At 36.9% G+C, this 19,100-nt stretch overlaps 4 protein-coding genes across 15 annotated transcripts in view; 1 reads left to right on the top strand and 3 right to left on the bottom strand.

Annotated features, from left to right (window-relative positions):
• Positions 1 to 222: 222 nt before the first annotated feature.
• On the bottom strand, positions 223 to 1,416 carry Wrm1 (wurmchen 1 transmembrane protein). Its single transcript, XM_076314036.1, has 3 exons — positions 1,264 to 1,416; positions 537 to 752; positions 223 to 419 (listed from the first exon to the last, which is right to left on the bottom strand). The coding sequence occupies exons 2-3, from the start codon at positions 724 to 726 to the stop codon at positions 223 to 225; spliced, it is 387 nt and encodes a 128-aa protein (XP_076170151.1). The 5' UTR covers positions 727 to 752; positions 1,264 to 1,416.
• A 309-nt stretch (positions 1,417 to 1,725) lies between these two features.
• On the bottom strand, positions 1,726 to 7,890 carry LOC143147853 (tRNA:m(4)X modification enzyme TRM13 homolog). Of its 4 annotated transcripts, none has more exons than XM_076313533.1 (6): positions 7,737 to 7,890; positions 3,273 to 3,430; positions 3,006 to 3,199; positions 2,485 to 2,910; positions 2,128 to 2,383; positions 1,726 to 2,042 (listed from the first exon to the last, which is right to left on the bottom strand). In XM_076313533.1, exons 2-6 carry the CDS (start codon positions 3,428 to 3,430, stop codon positions 1,847 to 1,849), a joined length of 1,230 nt encoding a protein of 409 aa, XP_076169648.1. In that variant the 5' UTR covers positions 7,737 to 7,890; the 3' UTR covers positions 1,726 to 1,846. The 4 variants fall into 4 exon arrangements, with proteins under 4 accessions (XP_076169648.1, XP_076169647.1, XP_076169646.1 ...); XM_076313532.1 differs by lacking the exon at positions 7,737 to 7,890 and adding an exon at positions 3,542 to 3,711 and having other exon boundaries at positions 3,273 to 3,459; XM_076313531.1 differs by lacking the exon at positions 7,737 to 7,890 and adding an exon at positions 3,542 to 3,711.
• On the top strand, positions 4,678 to 10,895 carry LOC143147854 (uncharacterized). 5 transcript variants are annotated; one of them, XR_012992362.1, is made up of 7 exons: positions 4,678 to 5,530; positions 6,526 to 6,555; positions 8,690 to 8,883; positions 9,221 to 9,415; positions 9,523 to 9,762; positions 9,889 to 10,404; positions 10,487 to 10,895. XR_012992362.1 is itself a non-coding variant. In XM_076313537.1 (7 exons), the coding sequence occupies exons 3-7, from the start codon at positions 8,506 to 8,508 to the stop codon at positions 10,063 to 10,065; spliced, it is 891 nt and encodes a 296-aa protein (XP_076169652.1). In that variant the 5' UTR covers positions 5,412 to 5,530; positions 6,526 to 8,180; positions 8,429 to 8,505; the 3' UTR covers positions 10,066 to 10,895. The 5 variants fall into 5 exon arrangements, 4 of the variants coding, with proteins under 4 accessions (XP_076169650.1, XP_076169652.1, XP_076169653.1 ...); XM_076313537.1 differs by adding an exon at positions 8,429 to 8,590 and having other exon boundaries at positions 5,412 to 5,530; positions 6,526 to 8,180; positions 9,889 to 10,895; XM_076313535.1 differs by having other exon boundaries at positions 9,889 to 10,895.
• A 2,387-nt stretch (positions 10,896 to 13,282) lies between these two features.
• Positions 13,283 to 19,100, bottom strand: part of Ethr (ecdysis triggering hormone receptor) — a 72,036-nt gene continuing 66,218 nt past the window's right edge. For 3 of the 5 annotated variants that reach the window (XM_076313525.1, XM_076313526.1, XM_076313527.1), the window contains one exon: positions 13,317 to 14,288. In XM_076313525.1, the coding sequence (XP_076169640.1) occupies positions 13,565 to 14,288 (724 nt within the window). In that variant the 3' untranslated portion in view covers positions 13,317 to 13,564. Of the gene's footprint in view, positions 14,289 to 15,848; positions 17,077 to 19,100 lie in introns of those variants that run through there. The other 2 variants (XM_076313530.1, XM_076313528.1) reach the window with 2 other exon arrangements.

Here is a 19,100-nt window from a genome sequence, read left to right as displayed (position 1 = left end):
TTGTCTACTTAAACTATTTTCAAAAATCTTACAATTTTATCCTGTGTACTGTGTACACTTCAGAGCTCTTAGCTTTGGCTAAACAATGTATTAGTTTATATAAGAGTGAAGCAAAAGTGATATTCGTACTTTGATATTAATACTTTTCAAACTTTGTAATCTTTGATTATGCACACAATATCAGATCTAATATCTAATTACTTTTTTCTTTCTAGCATCTAATTAAATTTCACTCTCACGTTTTTGCATCTCCATGTATTCCTGTGTTTGTGGTGCAGTTGTGTATGATTTTGGATTGTGATATTGCAAGACTTCGCGTGCCTCTGACTGAAAGGCACGTCCTGGCTCTAATTCAGTTAAATCTATAGGTGGTGTTTTATGTGGTAATACTGTCCACAATGGTTGAATCCACCTATTTCCTGATAAAAAAAGAACAATATGAAATAACTGTGAAATCAATTTGAAATTGAGCTCAAAGTAAATAAAATATTTCAAGGAAACAAAGCAGTTTAAGATAAACGTTATTAAAAACTTACCAGTATGAGGACTCTGCCAATAACCTCGATGTCGAGAACACAAACAAAATCCAATGTTCAAAATACACAGGAATGCAAATAGTACAGAACAGATGCTGACAGTAATATAAAATGGTGTGAAGTCACCGTACTCATGCTTCACAAAGAAGGGATTCTTCAGGTAATCCTCTCGCTCGTCTAAAATGGACATTTTATAAATTTTAGACTGAGATTCTTCTGAAAAAGACAAAGATGTTTTTCCCTTCAATACGTGAACTTCTGAATGAGCTTATGGATTTATGAATTGACTAAAGAGAATAAAACTAATTAAACGTTTTTCAAACATAGAAAATTTCATTTAAAATTAAAAAAACATGTTTGAAGATTGGCAATATTAAACAATTACATCCAATACCTGCAGGAATTATATAATAAGGACGGTAGACATTGTCAAATAATTCTATAATTCATAAAACTATTTTCTAGAAGGAAAAACAAATCTCGCGTTTTGTATTTAAGAAAACGAAGGCGTGGCGTGAGATCAACATTACGAAATTAGGGTTACTTAAACCGCATGATTTTTATGTATCAGAATTAATATTAATGATACTGTGCATCCGTTAATGATTTTAATAAAAAATATAATCTTTTCGATAAAGTTTAAAATTTGTGAAACAAGCTCTTGAAAAGAAGGAATTTAGAGAACCTCAAGTGGGTTAATAAGTCAACATATTAATACGCTACATACCGTAAAGTAATTTATAGCCTCTCTTGCGTCCTTATTTTGACTGTTGATGAAATTTTGAATAACTAATACGTACGTAATTCAACACTAGTAACAATAAGGTAACGCTGTAGTCATTTCAAAGAGACGCATCACTTGATGCTTTGGAATCTGTTACACTAAGTTGTATTTGGGCGGGGCGTTGTATATTCATAGGCTGGATTGCCAGCAGATCGGGTCTTTCGCGCATGCGCGTCAAAAACGGCTGTCGTAAGGATCTCTGATTAGTTCTTTTTGAAAATTATTCAATTTTGAAAAATAAAAATTTACTATAAAACATTGGAAAAAAGAATTTATTTACACTTGAATTCTGTTTGAAAGTTCTTTTCAAGTACATTAAAACCGACAATAATGGAGATTTATTTTTATGCAAAGCCATAATATTAATAAAATCGTATTTATTTAATAATAGATACATCATTTTGATTAAAACATTAAATCGATTTCGATTTAATTACATTTTATTGCTACTAGAAAGTTTCTAGTAAATATTAAGTTCGTGATTATTATAGTGGCTAGAATTAATGTTTATTCTTATTTATAAGATTTATAAACTAGTGTATTTGGTCTTTTTAGCTATTATACACATATTTTCCAGGGATATATCGGTAGTCGTATAATAAATTAAATTGCTTTGGAATCCGATGCTTTCCAAAAATTTCAAACGACCCCAATTTAATAACAATTTTACTTTATGACCAATGTTTTCTTTTTCGCTCGAAGTTAAATTTTTGGCGCCTATTCTGAAAAATATAATGTAATTTTATGTATAAATAAGAAGAAATAAAATCCTGACCAATGATAAAAGATAAACATTAGAAATATTACCTTGTATTTTTAAAATCATTTTGATCATTTTGATTTGTAACTGTACTACTGAAAGTAGATCCACAAGTTGCCCAACTAGCAATACTACATAAAATTGTAAATTCGTTTGATGTAAATCCATATTGTTCCAAATATTGTTTTCCAACATATGATGCATATTCACATCTATGATGGCAACAAAATGCAATTACTAAGCCAGTAATATTGCACTTAGGTTCATTTTGCATTGCTTGGTCTAAACAGCTAATAGTCAAATCTGTGGAACAACATTTTTTATAATACACTTCACGTACATATAGTATAGTATTAAATGTCTTAAAAATATTTATATGTAAAAATATATTGTTAGTCTTATACCTGTAGCTGAACCACATAAGTGTTTTGCAATGCCAACTTTACAATCAAATTTCTGAATTTCTGTAATATCATTCAGTTTCAAATCAGCAATGTCAGCTCGTATTCTCTTTATTACAAGTGGAGAGTGTTCATTCTTTAATTTATTATCACTTTTATGTCTATGACTTGAACGGTCTATTAACAGAATACAACTATTTTTTTTATTTTTTATCATTTGTCCCAACCAATAAGTCAGTTTGCCCTTTCCTGCTCCAAATTCAATGAAACATGTGTTATCTTGTACAAGACCTGCATGTTCCAAATGTGACAGTAATGATGAATTTTGTAACAAGTGCTTTTTAACAGCTCTCCCACAATATTCATCGTGTACTTTACCCTGGAGTACATCATGTTCCAATACTACTTTTGGAAATTGTGGTAATTTTCCTGAAAATAAAATTTAAAAAGTTTATATTTTAAAGTATATTTTTAAAAAATGTCATACTTTTGAATCTTAAAATAAAAACACATGCATTACCAACCATAAGCAACTTTCACTTTGTTTATAACTGTATCTATCACAAGTTGATTAAGTTCACAGAGTGGTACATGTTGTAATGCTTCAAATGTTCCATTTAAATTAATCCCTTTTACTATAAATGAAGGTTGTGAGTCGAGTAATCTCTTTGCGTTACACACCTTCAAGTGTTTGGACAACCTTGACTCATAACATGTACTGGAAACGATCTATAAATTTTATATACATGTAGGAAAATATGCTATGACCATTCTACTAGAACTTCACTTACTGTGTAGGATCAAGTGGACATTTCACTCTTTTAGACTGCATAGAATCCAATGAATTTCCTTGATGTTCACCACAATACTCATTTCCTTTTTTAACTGTCATACGACAGTAACGTTTTTTTCTTTTTACAAAATACATACAATGATTTTCTTCCGCCATCTTAAACAATTGTTTAAGCAATTATGATTCTGTTAAAATATTACGTGAAAGATACAGTAGAATCGAAGAATAACCTAACAACTAAATAATAGTTCAAAATCTTTTTCTTACATTATCGTACACGAGGTATTGTATAGACCGGAGATTCAATGAAATTTTCTGTTCAACGACCCGGAGGCTTTAGAATCCTTTACCATTTTCATATTACATCCAACGTTTTCGATTCAGAATCAAATTATACTACAGCACTTATTGCGGTGACAATTAAAACGAGCAACTAAAAAAATATTTTATATTCTATGTATCCTATCAACACGGACGACATATGGAATAATATTAATATATCATTAATATCTCGAGTATCTCGAGTATTACGATTGTTTTGTAATTACTATGGACCCTTCTTTCTTTCCTTCTATCACTTTTTTAAGTTATATAATTTTAGTTACATTAATTATAAAATAGTAATTTCAAAAATTTGCGAAAATTTCTTAACAAAAATTCGAAAATTTGAATTCTCGAAATCTTTTGGAAATGATATTATAATTTCAAAACTTCGGAACATTTTCAGTGGCGTAAAAGAAGGAGGAAAATTTGAGGAAAATAAATAAGACAAAAAATAAATAATTATAGCTGTAGTAGTCATATTAACAGCTGTAGCAGTAGCAATTGAGTAGGAATAATAGTTATAGCAGTTTTTTAGTTTTGTAGCTACTACGAAAGCCACTATTTGTATCCTGCGGAGAATCCACGTGAGGTGTACCTACTTTCTTGGAGAGTACATATGTATGTGTGTATGTAATGTGGTCTTATAACGGCAAAGATTTGTGATGGGATTTATTTTATAGTTTAGATTTCTCATTTGGCAATATTTTCAGTTTATTTTAACTTCGTATAAAATTATTACAATGTTGCACAAAATTGTGAAATATTTTTAATATTTGGATGATATGGTTTTTAAAGATATTAAAAAAATTATATTTAAGCTTAAATATACCTTTTACGTGTATTAACATTAAAACATATCGATTTAATAATATTGCATTTTCGTTAAAACCAGAAATAATAATCCTATAAATTATGAAAATAGTTTTGATATGGAGTTTGCTATTGAACACATCATAATATATAACACGGTATATTTTTTTTAGTCTTAATAAATGTCTTCGGTTCGGTAATTTGTATTGTTATTTTAATTTTTTCGATAGCAACCCCTTTCTAACTGTCACCCTTATTAGGTACACCACTGCGTGCATCCAATATATACCACGAAAAGAGACCGCTTCGAGCACGCGACCTAGGAAGGCCAATATTCGTTCCTCTTCGATGATAGTCTTGTTCTTCGATCGTTTGTCATCTCTTAACCCAGACCGTCCGAACTAAATTTAAACCGGCGTACCTTAAACACCGCAGCCGTATACGCGACGTCAGTATTCTCAATACCGTGCGAGTGTAATGTTATCTTGTGGTTGTATCATTTTTTGCATCGAATTTCATTCATCTTTACAGTTCTCATTCTCGCGCGACTAATGATATTTCTGTGATCATTCAATGTGCGTGCAATACGAAGCAGCGAAGAAAATCGTTGCATCTTGTCAGCAGTTATACATCTGTTCTGTTTGCACACCATAACCTTCGTTTACTTTTTCAAAGTGATCGGAACAGTTACTAATTAACGTTCAGTTACAACGAAAAGATTGTGTAACTGTTAGTGATACCGTTACCGTGAAGTTTAAGGTATTGTGAACACAAATAATATCGAAGAATCCGATACAATTGTAATATATACGAATAAATAAAGGACAATATTTCCAAAACCGTGTCTAAATAAATAAGATCGAACGATTTCCGTCTATTGGTTATATAAATAAACCTTAAGAATTGGTAAACCACAACACAATAGGGCTAGATCTTGTAATTTTTGTCAAAAAATGTGCTTGAATATATCATTTAGACCGTTTTGGCGTCACAAATGGTACATGTTAGTCGGGCTAATAGTCGTTGTGCTTATTATTTTTATAATACTCCAGTGCGCGTCTAGTCTTTTATACAAGCATGCCACACACGCGTACAACGTGGAGAATAATGTTTATCAAGATGGTATGTATATACGTTTCATAGATAAACCATTTGTACTTTACGTATCTATGCAACACGGAATATTGTAGGAATATTTCTAAAATGCCGCTATACACGACGTTTACGTTTTCCCGCCTCCGTATAAGTTGTAGTAATGTCTGTAATATTTCAGACAATATTGTCAAGACATTATGGAAACTTTGTAGTACGTTATCCAAATAATTTAGAAGTATATATATTTCTATTTGCATATTAGCATTAAAAATATTTTCATTTTTAGTAAAAAATCTTGTCCATATAGACTATTATATATTTTTGTTTTCTAAAACATGCAATGATGGACTTGATCACTTTTAAAAATCCGGTTTAAATAGTGGAGAATACAAAATGAAATAAAAATCAAATATAAACATACATAATAATATATTCTTTTTATAAAATTTTTTGCGTATATTACGGTATTATTTTTCGTTAATATCGAGAATATCTTTTTAAAATGATGTACATACAAGGTGGACACGTGTCTGACGTCATACGTATATTGCTGTTTATTTGAAGTATAATTCCTTTAATGTTCCGTGCAGTGTCATTATGCAAATGAATTGAAGAGTAATGGAATTAATAATACGACTTTATTCAAATTTTGTTGTTTTCTTTGCTTTATCAACTTCAACGAGTCACATTCATCTACCTCCACTATCTGATTTATCGTTACTATGGGAACAATAGGCAATAATTCTCATTTGAAAATAAATTTCTTAGGAGTTAATCTTGAAAATATGCCTTTCACGGTGGAAAATCATAATTGCATTCGACCTTCAGAAATATTTAAAAATATTTAAACATATTTTATGTTTCTTTTCACTTTAAGTACTTTCGATAGTTTACGAAATAGTGAATCCTTGGAATATCGTTATTTCGAAATGTGACAATATTTTTACCGACATACATACTTATTCTTGAAATCATTATGGTGTCACATTTTATTTATAACGTAATGTTTGTTACTGTTGCAGTTTTGGCTGAGTGGTACAACTTTACCGACGGTGAGTTTAGACGATCGATTATTTTTTATTTATGTCCGATAAAAATTGTACGGTTTTAAAACCTCGTTTTTCCTGGTAAATTAATGCCAAAAGAAAAATCACATCCTTAGATGAAGATAGTTAGTAGTTACAATAGTTAAAGGTAAAATAGGGTGGAATAGGGTTAAGACAATTTTCATTTATTATGGAATTGTGCACGCTATAGAATTCTACTAACGTTTGTTCCTGACACTTTGGATTGTTTCTACGGACAGTTTTTCTGACGTAAAAATAAAAACATCGTAGCAGTCACACATTATTTTGTAACGGTTGTGTATCGATTATCGCCGATTATGTCATTCGGCAAATGTTAATTTCACTCGATATCTATCTGCGATTAACACTCGTTACAAAGGTTTAGAATAACCGGTATTATGGTTTTAAATTCCTGCAAATAGTGTCTGATTGCATAGTTTCTTTCCGTTTTTCATCGATTGCGTGATATAATTGTCAATTATATATAGTAAACCGTTTAGACTAGTGCACACTGTTAATTTTACAGTTTCATCGACAATAAAAAGTAAAATGACTTGCTTAGATTTCTTGTGCAATTTTATAATTTTAGTACTGTGACTGCGTTTCACAAGTTTACAAATATACACCTCAATGTCGACTTTCATTTACATATCTTTTCTAACCTTTAAGTGAGCCGAACATCTAATTAATTTATGATATTTGCTTACGTCCCACGTGTTTACCTCAATATATAATCATTTATGTGAGTCAATTTACGTTCTTGAACATTTTGCAATGTTGATTCTCAACATTCATACGGGCAACGAGCAACATTATTTGTATATTATTAACAGCTTAAGTGGCGCAAGTAAGTTTCAACGTTTGTGTATCTAGTCGTGACAGTTAACGATTATATTTTTTCGAGCACCGTATCTGTTATTACGAGAAAACTGTGCACTCTAGACGATGTCTGTAATGTAATTGTTGTACCAGCTGAATGTCGTATGAAAGTATGTAAATATATGTAAGTGCACACTACACGATGAATGCTAATATGAAATCGTATGTATTATTACGGCACTTTTTATACAAGATTAGAGGTACACACTCGTCCGAATAAAATCCAAGCAAAAATGTCTTCAATAAGATTTTGTTCGATATAAATTTGTAATTCAAATGCAACTTACTTAAAAATTCTTTACGTTAGTGACAGGAATAATAAATTGGGACTTGTAAGGAAGTCCTTCAACCTGTTTAAGAATTTTTGTGTCTCAGATTAATTTGAACCTAAATATATGATATAAACAACGCACATTTTCTCGAATTGAACTGTGCACTTGGTCAAAGAAAACTTGACCGTACTACGCAGATGCATACTAGCAGTGCATAGTAGTCGTCATACATTATGCGTATTTACATTAGTGTGACTGGTATTTACGTAAGTGTGCAACACAGCTAGTAATCAATGATACTAGTAATCAATCGACGATATGATTGTTTATTTAAGTCAACCTAAATAAAGTTTAATTATACTTTTCGGAACCAGCTATGTTTATTATTTAGGAATAGCATTAATTGCATAAGTTATATGGGATTCAACAGATTTAAACATAAGAAATATCCAATTTAAGGTAACTTTTATTTTTTTATCGTATTCTAATTCGTATTCAAAATTGACGTTGCTTATAGAGGTATTCGTGACGTTTCCATGACCCATAATTCCTAATTTAATTAAGCCACGTTACAGTCTATATTTACCTAGCTTCTTCCAGTTCGTGAGTACACGTTACCAGTGTCAAATATGTATTAATCCATTTATGACTTGCGTTTTGGATATAGAAAATATTCTTTCGATTAATAGAATATTTTTTTTTCATAGGAAACGACTGATTATCGTATTTGTATATACTGAAAGTCTTTGTGGATAAAGTAATTAGTATTGCTTATGTCCTGGAGATGATAGTTTCGTTCTACATTATCAAACTATCAAGAATTTGTTATGTAGTATATTTTTCAGGTATAAATAGGTTAAGGGCACTAGGTCCGTATTACCGTATTTATTTATTGATTTTACAGATATATCTATGTTATCATTGTCTCGATCATTGATTCTTCAAATTTTTTTCCGGTATTTTTGTAGGTGTTAGATGGTATAATAATAAAAAATTATCGGTGCTGGACACGGAAGAGTGGGAGCGTTATATGGAAGAACTTCGACGGGATTGGATAATTTGGAAGCACAATCCGAATGAGTCGTACAACCTTGAAAATCCTGAAATCGAGGATCAATCGATGGGTCAAGCCAGTGTTATTCGTAAAATTCTCAAGGATAAGGTAGCAGCAATATTGTAATTAGTAATTGTTGAATATTATGTACGACGTAATGTACAAATGGAAGTTATTAACTGTTCAAGGTCACTTCGACGTTTGTGAGTTAACTTTAGATAAAATGTAATTGAATCGATACAATTGAAAGTATCAATTGTTAAACGTCAGTTGCCATGTAAAATGGAAAGATGGCGTTTCAAACAGTATGGTGGGGGTAACCACTCAGTGACCTTGAGCGGCCAATATTTACTGTATATTTCTTTAATATGTTGAAATTCTGTTGTAGATGATGGTAATCGTACGAGATAGTTCTTCAAAGAATAAAACCATTTTATGTTTACAGAAAAACGGGTTTTTCGTGGAGTGTGGCGCCTACGATGGAGAGATGCGTAGTAACACGTTGGTCCTGGAACGAAAACTCGGTTGGAATGGTCTCCTGGTAGAAGCTGATCCTATAAATTTTAGCAAAATGCTACTGAAGAACAGGAAGGCTTACTTGACACCCACGTGTCTTGGTATTGAACCATATCCCACGGTGGTACGAGAATTTGTAATCTGTGGCAAACAATTACTGAACACAAATTTAGATTCAAGTAGCTTGTGTTCATACCTTATACGCGCGCTGTATTGTTCATCCACTTTTAGAGCTCTTTCTTGATGGGCCAAAATGTGGGACGTCTTCACGAACCGAATGCCACGGACAGCCATTTGCCAAATTCTCCGGATGTGGTCCACAGTGGTGTTCATATCACTGTTCAGTGTTTTCCATTTATACATTACATGATGGCGCTTAACATCACCACTGTTAATTACTTCAGCCTTGATATAGAAGGCAACGAGTTACAAGTATTAAAAACGATTCCATTCGACATGATAAATATAGAGGTGTGTCCTTTTTTAACGATGAAGCGTGTAATGAATTTAATTTAAATAATTTTAAATTTTACTGCTAAGGAATGTTTTTACATTTAATATACAAATGAAAGTAGTAACAGTGGTTAAATGTTTCAGACACTTTCGGTGGAATTTTCTCACATTGAAGCTGGTCGCAAGGAGCTGATCGATTTTATGGAGTCCAGGGGCTATAGTGTTTATTCTTTCGTCGTAAGAACCGATAAATTAGCCCATGACGTAATATTTGTAAAACGCGACGACGAAGCGTCTAGTTCCAGAGTACTCTTGGACTAGACAAATAGAAGATTACTACTATCTCGTTCCTTTATCTGACATAAGACGCGTTACATGTTCTCTATGTTTATAATAGACGTTCAAACGTATTCCTAGTAGCAATCTCATGTAAAATAGTTAGATAATTCATTTAGTTTGCACTGTAAAATTGATAAGTCATTCCTTGAAACCATCAGTTGAATGTAACGTGGACAGTATTCAATTTAATTTAAGTCTTACTATTTAAGCGTCAGGTCTTGTTGTGATGTAATGCTTCATCGGTGAAGCATGTTAAAATGTCCTGGGTGAAGTATTCCTTAGTACGCATGTACCAAAATACCAGTGAAAGTCTGTGGTATTGTTAGTATTAGTCTTCATTTTATTTTACAAATATTTACAGGAACATACGTTTTGCATAATAAAATAAAGTGTCTCTTTATAGATATTTCGCACAAGATTGCGTCGGTATAATTTATAAATGATGGAAAATAAATATTCTGCAAACATAATTAGCAACGAATGGATTCGTATAGCTCGAGAAAATTCTCACACAGTTATATTAGCTGGTTCTCTGTGATTCGTTGTAATTCTCTCGATGCTCGTGTTTATAGCAGATTAATTGTACTGGGCGCCCAATAAGGGGAAATAATTTGCTAAAGGAAACGTCGTACATTGCGCGTTTAAAACTACTGGAATGATCTCATATACGATTAAAGCAACTTGCCGTTCGATTGTTACATTATTAGCAACAAAGTTCTAATAATTCTTCGCGATTGCAATAAAAAATACAATTAACTTACACATTCCGTTACGACTTGTAATGAAATATAAGTAACTATTTAAAGCTTTCAGACTAGTTTCAGCCATTTTCCTTCATACTTTTTGATTTATCAAAATAAAAAAAAGGACACCTAAACGTTTAAGATACTTGTCTACCCTATTACGTATAGCTGCTGTAATTGAATGCGAGGAGAGCGTTCAATTTCTTCCTTAATCATTGAACGTGTTCCTCAACGTTTATTTTTATCGTTTACGAGAAAAGTGTCGATGTACGCCCGTGCAGTGTTTGGGTATTAACAATCGACGCAATGATCGCAACACACACCTTGATTGCCTGGATTTGTTCGGTCATCATTCATAAACAAAAAAAGAAAAAAAAACGCTAAGTACATCACAATCGTTTCCACTGATTGTTGCCAATGGTTTTTCATATCAACAATTTTCAATACCTATTCAGTTCATCTGTAGTTTTTCGGTTCATGGCGACAATGCATTTGGCTTTCAGGAATTGAAATCTCTCCTCTTACTACTGTGATGCTTCTGTCGTTCCATTCTATCACTGGCTGCATCAGAAGAATAACGAATCTCTGATTCCTAAAATACAGCAACAGAAAATTTCAGTTAATATCAATGATCAAGGAGCACAGTGCTCGGTCCAGCTACGCTGATCAGCATATAGGAACTCGAGACTCGTATACAAGGTTCACACAGCTGTTCTACACATTTAAGTGGACATAAACAGTTACTTCTATTCGGACACAGTACAATTGTGCATTGATGGTTATAATGGTCAACGTTAATGGTTGTACCAATTTAGAAGGGAAGAGACAACGTTCGAAGAGATAAACGCTGCCTGAGTACGTTAAAGCTACGAAACAATGAGATCCTGTCTGCGTCTAGAAATGTATTATACCTCTATTCATCATCTTATCCAAGAAATAATCCTGCAAAAAACTTCGAACCCCTAAAACTAGAGTCATACTCGTCCACAAGGAAGTGGTTTCCAACCTCTTCCCGCTAGGAACGCTGTTATAATACTTACACGTAAAACGTTCACTTAATTAATCACAGATTTCAAAACTTCTAAACTACGTCAAAATTGATTCTAATGTATCGTTCACAACCTTACAAACTCGAACGGTAACGGTTCGAACAACGAACAATAAGCGTTATCGAAGCGCGACCATCAACAGGAACAATCGTTCAAAGAAGTTAAAATGATTTTGCAGTCGGTTGAAGTTGAATAGGATGCCTAGAATCGTGTAGCGAAGAAACGAAAACTAGAAAAGTAGTCGAAGAGTATGGTTAGGAATGCTGGGATAGCCGCTCAAGATATTGGCCCGTCAAGGCCACTCTCTCCACCCTTACGTCGCCATTGTTGTTTTGATACATTAAACCCTACAAGTTTACCACGAAGACAACAGAGATGGCGTTGCGGTACAGTCGAATATAAAGTCACTAGATATGTAAACACCCGAACATGAAGCAGAGGTGGGCAAAATTTGTATCCGGATAAAAGTTGAATAATGAATTGAAGATGAATAACTTTTCATTTGTAACTCGTCGAAAAGATTAGAAATTGAATTACGGAACAAAATATTTCACGACGAACGGTTCGTTTTATACACGGTTGGTTTTATTTGTCATCTTTTATTCGAACAAAACTTTTCCCATCTCTGACGTTAAGTTACTAGACATACAAACAGTCAAACGTAAAGTCATTAGATAGATACTGTCTTTGGTTAAGCCAATGCATTATTTATAGTTTGCTGGAAAATAGCGGATCGAATTTGGGGAACTAGTATTTACAACATTCGATCACGAGTGCTCTGCAATCGGTAGACGTTAAATGCACGTTTAGCGTAGAATAGAAGCGATCCAAAAATTACAGTCGAAACGTTCATGCGTTTTATACATTATATTACGTTTGCACAGCTCGACCAAGCGAGAATGAGGTCTCATAGAGGGAAGAGAAACTTTCACCAGGGGAAAGACATCTTATTTCTTCGAGGGCTCAACACATACACAGAACAGGAAGCGGAAGAAGCACGTTCCCTTGGTCTGCGCACGCGCATTTGGAACTTCACCCTCGCTTTGTCACTAATACCGACTAGATTAGTTTTCGAACTCGAGTTCTTCGATATTACAGAACATTTTAATCAACAAGAGAGATATCAAGGACTTATTCGAGCGTTCTATACGAACAGTCTAGTAGAACCGGTCACATCGACCAAGTTCGCGATTTAAATTTACCCGAATTACAAAACTGTGTGTAACTTGGGAACAAAATCAAGCGGGACACACGTATTCGTTGTTTTCGTGTCACCCGATCCATTGAAGTAGGCTCCACGCGTTACGATACACTCTAGTATATCTAGTGACTTTGTCCAGACGATACCCGCGGTGATATTTAATGATTCTGAGCGCTCTATCCCGATTGTAGGTTATGATCGTTGTTAAGAAAGATCGATGGAAGGTCACGTGATAACGCAATTGTAAATCTGGAGACAGAGGGACAAAATGGCCGAATGACCCAATAGGAGTGACTTCCACAGTGAACTCGAGGTGCTGGTCCATCTTGATCCGACTTGTCTCCGATTTCAATGGCGTTGGTTCGTGTCTCTCTTGGATCGGTAAATTATTCTCGAGCAAACATTCCGCAAAGAACAACACCGATATTGTTACGGTACTATGGAATGAATCGTGATCACAGTCAGTCTGGGGTTAGTCGTTTGCCCTTTCACACGTAACTCTCCTGTTTCTTCCTAACGATACATCCGGCAACCACGGCCGTCTGAAGCGGCAGCTTAATCTGTTTCTCCGTGGTCGCGTTGTTGCACGGTACCTTCGCGCCGGCGCTCTTGTTGCTGCTGTGCCGCCTCCAGAAGTCCGAGTGGTTGCTGCTGCAGTTGGTGGATCCGGTGTTGTACGTACCGGTGCGGTCCGACGTTTTCTTCTTTTTCCTACGGTTGGGCCCCAGGCCGCACAGCCTGAGGAATCCCTCTCTGAATTTGGTGGACATCAGGTTGTACAAAATGGGATTGATTGCGGAGTTTAGGTAAAGCATCACGCGACAGAAGTAGAGGAGGGTGTAGAATCTCTCTACGCCGAAGTCGATTATCATCTCACGGGGGACCACCAGGATCCAAAGGGTGAGCGCTTTGAAGGGCAGCAGGCACAAGAAGAAACAGAGAACGACCGTTCCCAGCATCAGCATCACCTGCTTGCGATACTTGAGCATGTTGTTCGAGGATCCACGGCTTATCGTCGGGTTCGCCATCAGGTGGCGGGCTATCACCGTGTACAACACGACCAGGATCAGCAACGGTATTGCGAAGAAGACGATTATCGTTGTACAGAAGAAAGCGATCATCCAGTCGGTGCTTGCCTCCGTGTTGCAGGTGGGAATGTACGTACCGTTGGGTGTCTCCTCCATCTCGTAGCTGATGGTCAGTAGAATGGGGCTGTGAACAAACATTTAGGGCCGACTGAGCGATTTCTGGAAGAAAAATTTTCCCCAAATTTTTTTTTGGCTACAAATGACCGAGTGCACTTGGCGAGGACCAAGTGGACCACCTTGAGGCAATACATGACTCGTAGGTCTGAATTTGGTTTCGATACTACCCAGTTCTAAAATGTCTATGTCTCAAGGATGTTAAAGGTGATACGAGTGATTCTAGACCCTTGAGAAGCAAAGAAACTTTATTCATAGATGTGGTTCTAGGTGAGCAGAGGTTCGATGTAGTTCGATCGAGCAAGAGCGAGATCTCAGGGATCTGTTTTAGACCTGGGGACGAGTGACTGATGTCCTCGCGAGCAAGAGTGTCGGTTCTGCTTACGAGCAATTGGCTGACCACGATTATGGACCAATTGACCTCACTGTGAGAGGTGATTGGTTGGGAAGCAACCGCAGGAGTAGGATGTTCCAGCGTCTAGGGAAGTGGTGGGGGATGGGACTCGGTGCTACTCGCACCCGTCAGTTTACGCATGCGCATTTAAAATCTTATTCTCGCTCAATCGACTAATACACCTCTGTTGTCCTTAATACAGTAGCATCTGTTCACAAAATAGCATTGGAGTCTATTACATCGGTATTTGCTCAAATAGCATCGGTATTTTTAAAAGCTTGTCAAAAGTTACCATCGGCCGATAACAAATAACGAGAAATACCTTTATACCTCGCGAGGATTACAGCAAGCTACGTTCCCATCGGATGTAGAACTCACCGACTGTCGAATTAAATTATCATACGTAACCGTCTATAATACTACAGTGTGAGATCATCGTTTATCACTGATTGATGGGTGACTGTTAATCAGTGTCAACTACAATTCAGAGTATTTCGGTGCATCTACACGTGCATCGAATACTTAACGACTTCGTTATCGTATAGTAACTTGAAATACTATCGTGGTTCGAAAATTTTCTCTCGGGTTTGGGCCCATCCTCAAACTTTTCGATTCCTTTGTGGCCTTTGTCTTTGGAATTGGTCGTGAAAGGCGCGTTCCTCGTTGAATGAAAATTTCACTTATAAAATACATCTTACAAATAGAACAAAATACTCATTTTGACGATTGCAGTCGGTACAAAATCAATTGGCTGCTCAAAGTCGTTTCTCTCGCCGTGAATCGCATCAGTAATGGTATCTACTATTGCGATGTACCATATTAGTTTTCTGTCCGATGGTCAGAGGGCGTGTACTTGCAAGTTTCCATTAAACGATCAGAGATGGCGTAGGAGGATCGGTAAACGGCACAGCGACCCTAAGAGACCGATGGATTTTGTTTCAACTGGTACAATTTCTACCTTATCAATTCGTACAGGACGTAATACTTTTAACGCAAAGCGTCGCATTGGACGGATTTTTGTTTATAGTTAGCGAAGAAGATGTGACTCTGCAACTTCATTATTATAAACTGTTAATATATATATATATATATATATATATATATATATATATATATATATATATATATATATATATATGTGCAAAGTACACTATTGTTAATAAGTTTGGCTGAACTACGTAACGAGAATTTTTGTAGTTTGAACAGTTGTCCCACGTCAGATTTTGAGCCAAGTTCTCTAACTTTTCTATTGAGGTTATCTCACACGTTAGGTATATACGAACTTTCAATTCGTATTGTATACCAGTGTTTCTCAAACTTGACCATTTAAACTGTAAACCGTTTAAAGCGTAAAGGATTTCAGCGAATCCAATATTTCTAACTAGGAATCTTTCTAATAAGTATACTATGGGAGGCACATTATTTTACTCCACTATATACTTTTTCACCTCAGTTGAGAAACACTGTCGTATACAATTATGGCGTAACAAAGTACTATAATTTCCGGGTGTATACCCTCGAAAAACAGTTAAGGCGATAAAGTTGAACTTATCGACGGTGGTGTGATGTTTCGTTCGCTTAAAATTTAACGAATCGCGTTACACAAAAATCGGTGTTGGTCAAAGGCAATACGTCATCGGTAATATCCATGATCTCCGTTCTTGGAGTGGTCAGAGATCAATTGTTTTTGACACTGTGTGCCCTCGTTATCCGATTAGTTGCTTATTCAGCGACCGACGCAAGTGTCACTTACAGGTCTCCTTGGGTTCAGACGGTATCTGTTACCCGGTAATGGCTCCCTGCTTTCAACAGACGTCAGACGAAGTTCTCTTCCTGCTCGGTGGTGTCCGTTCTCCTGGTACCGGTACTCTTCGAGCTACCAGTTCTGCACCCCGTCAGACGACACAATCCCAGGAATCCCTTTCTGAACTTGCTGCTCATCAGGTTGTACAGTATCGGATCGAGCGCGCTGTGAAGATAGAACATGATCCGGCTGAAGTTGAGCAGAGCGAAGAACGTGTCGCGATCGATGGCAACGATCTGCTCGGCCGGGGCGACGATTATGTAGAAAATGAGGATCCTGTAGGGCGACAGGCAAACGAAGAAACTGACGACCACCGACATCAGCATCGTGATCACGTGCTTCTTCGCCCTGGCGTGGTAGGTGTCGCTGGTATTGCTGGCCGAGGGATCGGGCATCAGGTGCCTGATGATGAACGCGTAGAGGATCAGGAGGATCAGCAACGGCACGATGTAGAACAAGAGGACGAGTAGCAGGAAGAAGACCACCGTGGCGGTGTTGTCGGCCATTGTCAGACAGACCGGGACAAAGTTCCTCGCGTCCTGATCGCTCCTGGTCTCCTTCACGCGCATCTCACGGTACTGTGAGACCCAGATTATGGGACTGCAATCAGTGAAAATGAATGTTGGACGATCCGCATCACCGTCTCGTGGGTAGACGTGTTCGTTGCAAGCGGGACGGACTTTGCGAGTTGATCGAAATGAAAACGCTAGGTGCCTTATGATTAATGTGATAAGCGGTGTCTCAGCCCCTCAACCAAACCGGGACTCCTCGCTCAAGCTGGATGATTGTATTGCAACGACGCATTGCCGCCGGGAGTTGGGGCACTTGGTTTGCCCCAAGACACGAGGAAGGATTGTTCGAGGTAGATGCGTGGATCGATTTATTTGTTCTCTGGCAAATGGTGGATGCAAAGGTGTTTCAGGTGACTGGACGACTGTGGGGTCTGAACGTGGCGATGTTTCGCACCAAGTGCGACTCTTCCCCACCCACTTGCCTTCGCTAAGAAATCCCTATTGTGGCACATGGCGAACTTGGGCGAATGGAGTGACCAATAGTAGAGGCATATGGCGAAAAAGAAGTTATCCACTTTTATTTGTTACTGAACTCAGTTTCGAAGAGTTCCTTAGGCATTGCTCTAATGCTCGATCTAAATCCCTACTGTGGCTCATGAGGTGATCGTTGGTGAACTTGGGCGAATGGAGTGACCAATAGTAGAGGCATATGGTGAAAAAGAAGTTATCCACTTTTATTTGTTACTGAACTCAGTTTCGAAGAGTTCGTTAGGCATTGCTCTGATGCTCGATCGGTCACGTAGATGACTGTAGCATCGCCAGAGGTATGTCGCGTGGGGAAAGGAACAATTGGAAGGGGAACAGGCCCGTGACGGGGTCTCTACCTAGGGACGACTGGAGGGGGAAATAGGCACGTGGGGGACCACTGATTGGTCCCTCCCCACCACACAGCATGTTGTTAGGGATACCGTGCGACGCTAAAGAGATAACGCCGATAACTTCTTCGCCAGGAAGCTCACAGGTGCCACGTACCGAGTATGTGTGGCTACAAGGTTCGGATAGAAATGGGAGAACCCTGGAGGTCTCAAGAGACATGTCTTGGATGCTGTTAAACTACAAACTTTTGCAATTTTCTCCAGAACTTTTTCCAACCTGAGATGCTGTACTTTTAGAGGGAAACAACGGGAAATGTAGTTGTAAGAATGAAAGTATCGGGGTACATCTGTTTCGAAGTTAATAGTTTTCGAGTTAGGGATTGCAATCTTCGAATCTATTTCACGTTGAAGATGGAGGACGGAGGACGTATTCTCGGTTACCCAACGAAAAACTGTGGTAATTCGTCTTGATCATCGGGATCCCTTTTCACGTGGTGGAGTAGTTTCGAAGTTCCTTCGAGTTCGATTTAGAAAAGTCGAGGACGTTGAGCCAACAGACGGTGGATCTCCCACGCAGCGAAACAGAATATCCTGTTGCTTTCTTCTTCGGCTTGGCCAGGGTCCAAATATCGCGCGAAAAATGATACCGTGGTATTGATTTCCCATCGAAGCCCGACGCGTCGCAATTTTCGTTAATTGTCAAGGGTCGAAGACTTCCTCTATTCGGGAAGAACGGAAGGATTCCCGGTGGTGTACATTATCAGCTTGGTCTCTGTAGAAAGATTTTCGGGCAAACACTATCAATATAACGGGTATTTTCGATCACAAGAGACATTTACCTTTGCGAACTATTGTTCCTCGTATCTTCCACGTCGCTCGTTGCTAAGCGACCATTCCTTTCGGTTGTCAGCGTGTAGGGGATTCGTGAACAAGTATCGAGGTTTCACCGCGAAATGTACTCGCGAACCAATGGTTCTTTGTCGATATGGCGGAACAAATATCACTCGCACGGGGGGTGAAATTTTCTTTAATATTTAATATACAAAACGTAACAAAAAAATATTAAAGAACGTTAGATGATGAATTAATCTGTACTCTGTAATAAAAAAAAAATAGAAATATTGTCCTTACTGCATTCCCTATTTTAAATCAGCGTGGAAGGGATTCGTGAACAAGTATCGAGGTTTCACTTTGAAACGTACTCGCGAACCAATGGTTCTTGGTCGATATGGCGGAA

This window comes from Ptiloglossa arizonensis, chromosome 6 (assembly GCF_051014685.1).
Source record: "Ptiloglossa arizonensis isolate GNS036 chromosome 6, iyPtiAriz1_principal, whole genome shotgun sequence".
NCBI classification, from domain to species: Eukaryota; Metazoa; Arthropoda; class Insecta; order Hymenoptera; family Colletidae; genus Ptiloglossa; species Ptiloglossa arizonensis.
This window is presented reverse-complemented; position numbering and strand designations above follow the sequence as displayed.

Bases quoted from the DNA above. Each gene is read 5' to 3' on its own strand.
- LOC143147854 (XM_076313535.1), top strand. From the start codon at position 5,362: ATGTGCTTGAATATATCATTTAGACCGTTTTGGCGTCACAAATGGTAC. The intron at 8,884-9,220 runs GTAGCAGCAATA...TTATGTTTACAG, and splicing joins GTAAAATTCTCAAGGATAAG to AAAAACGGGTTTTTCGTGGA. The intron at 9,763-9,888 runs GTGTGTCCTTTT...TAAATGTTTCAG, and splicing joins TCGACATGATAAATATAGAG to ACACTTTCGGTGGAATTTTC.
- LOC143147853 (XM_076313533.1), bottom strand. From the start codon at position 3,430: ATGGCGGAAGAAAATCATTGTATGTATTTTGTAAAAAGAAAAAAACGT. The intron at 2,911-3,005 runs GTTGGTAATGCA...TTTTATTTTCAG, and splicing joins CAAAGTGAAAGTTGCTTATG to GAAAATTACCACAATTTCCA. The intron at 2,384-2,484 runs GTATAAGACTAA...GTTGTTCCACAG, and splicing joins CTTATGTGGTTCAGCTACAG to ATTTGACTATTAGCTGTTTA.
- Wrm1 (XM_076314036.1), bottom strand. From the start codon at position 726: ATGTCCATTTTAGACGAGCGAGAGGATTACCTGAAGAATCCCTTCTTT. The intron at 420-536 runs GTAAGTTTTTAA...TTTTTTTATCAG, and splicing joins TTGGCAGAGTCCTCATACTG to GAAATAGGTGGATTCAACCA.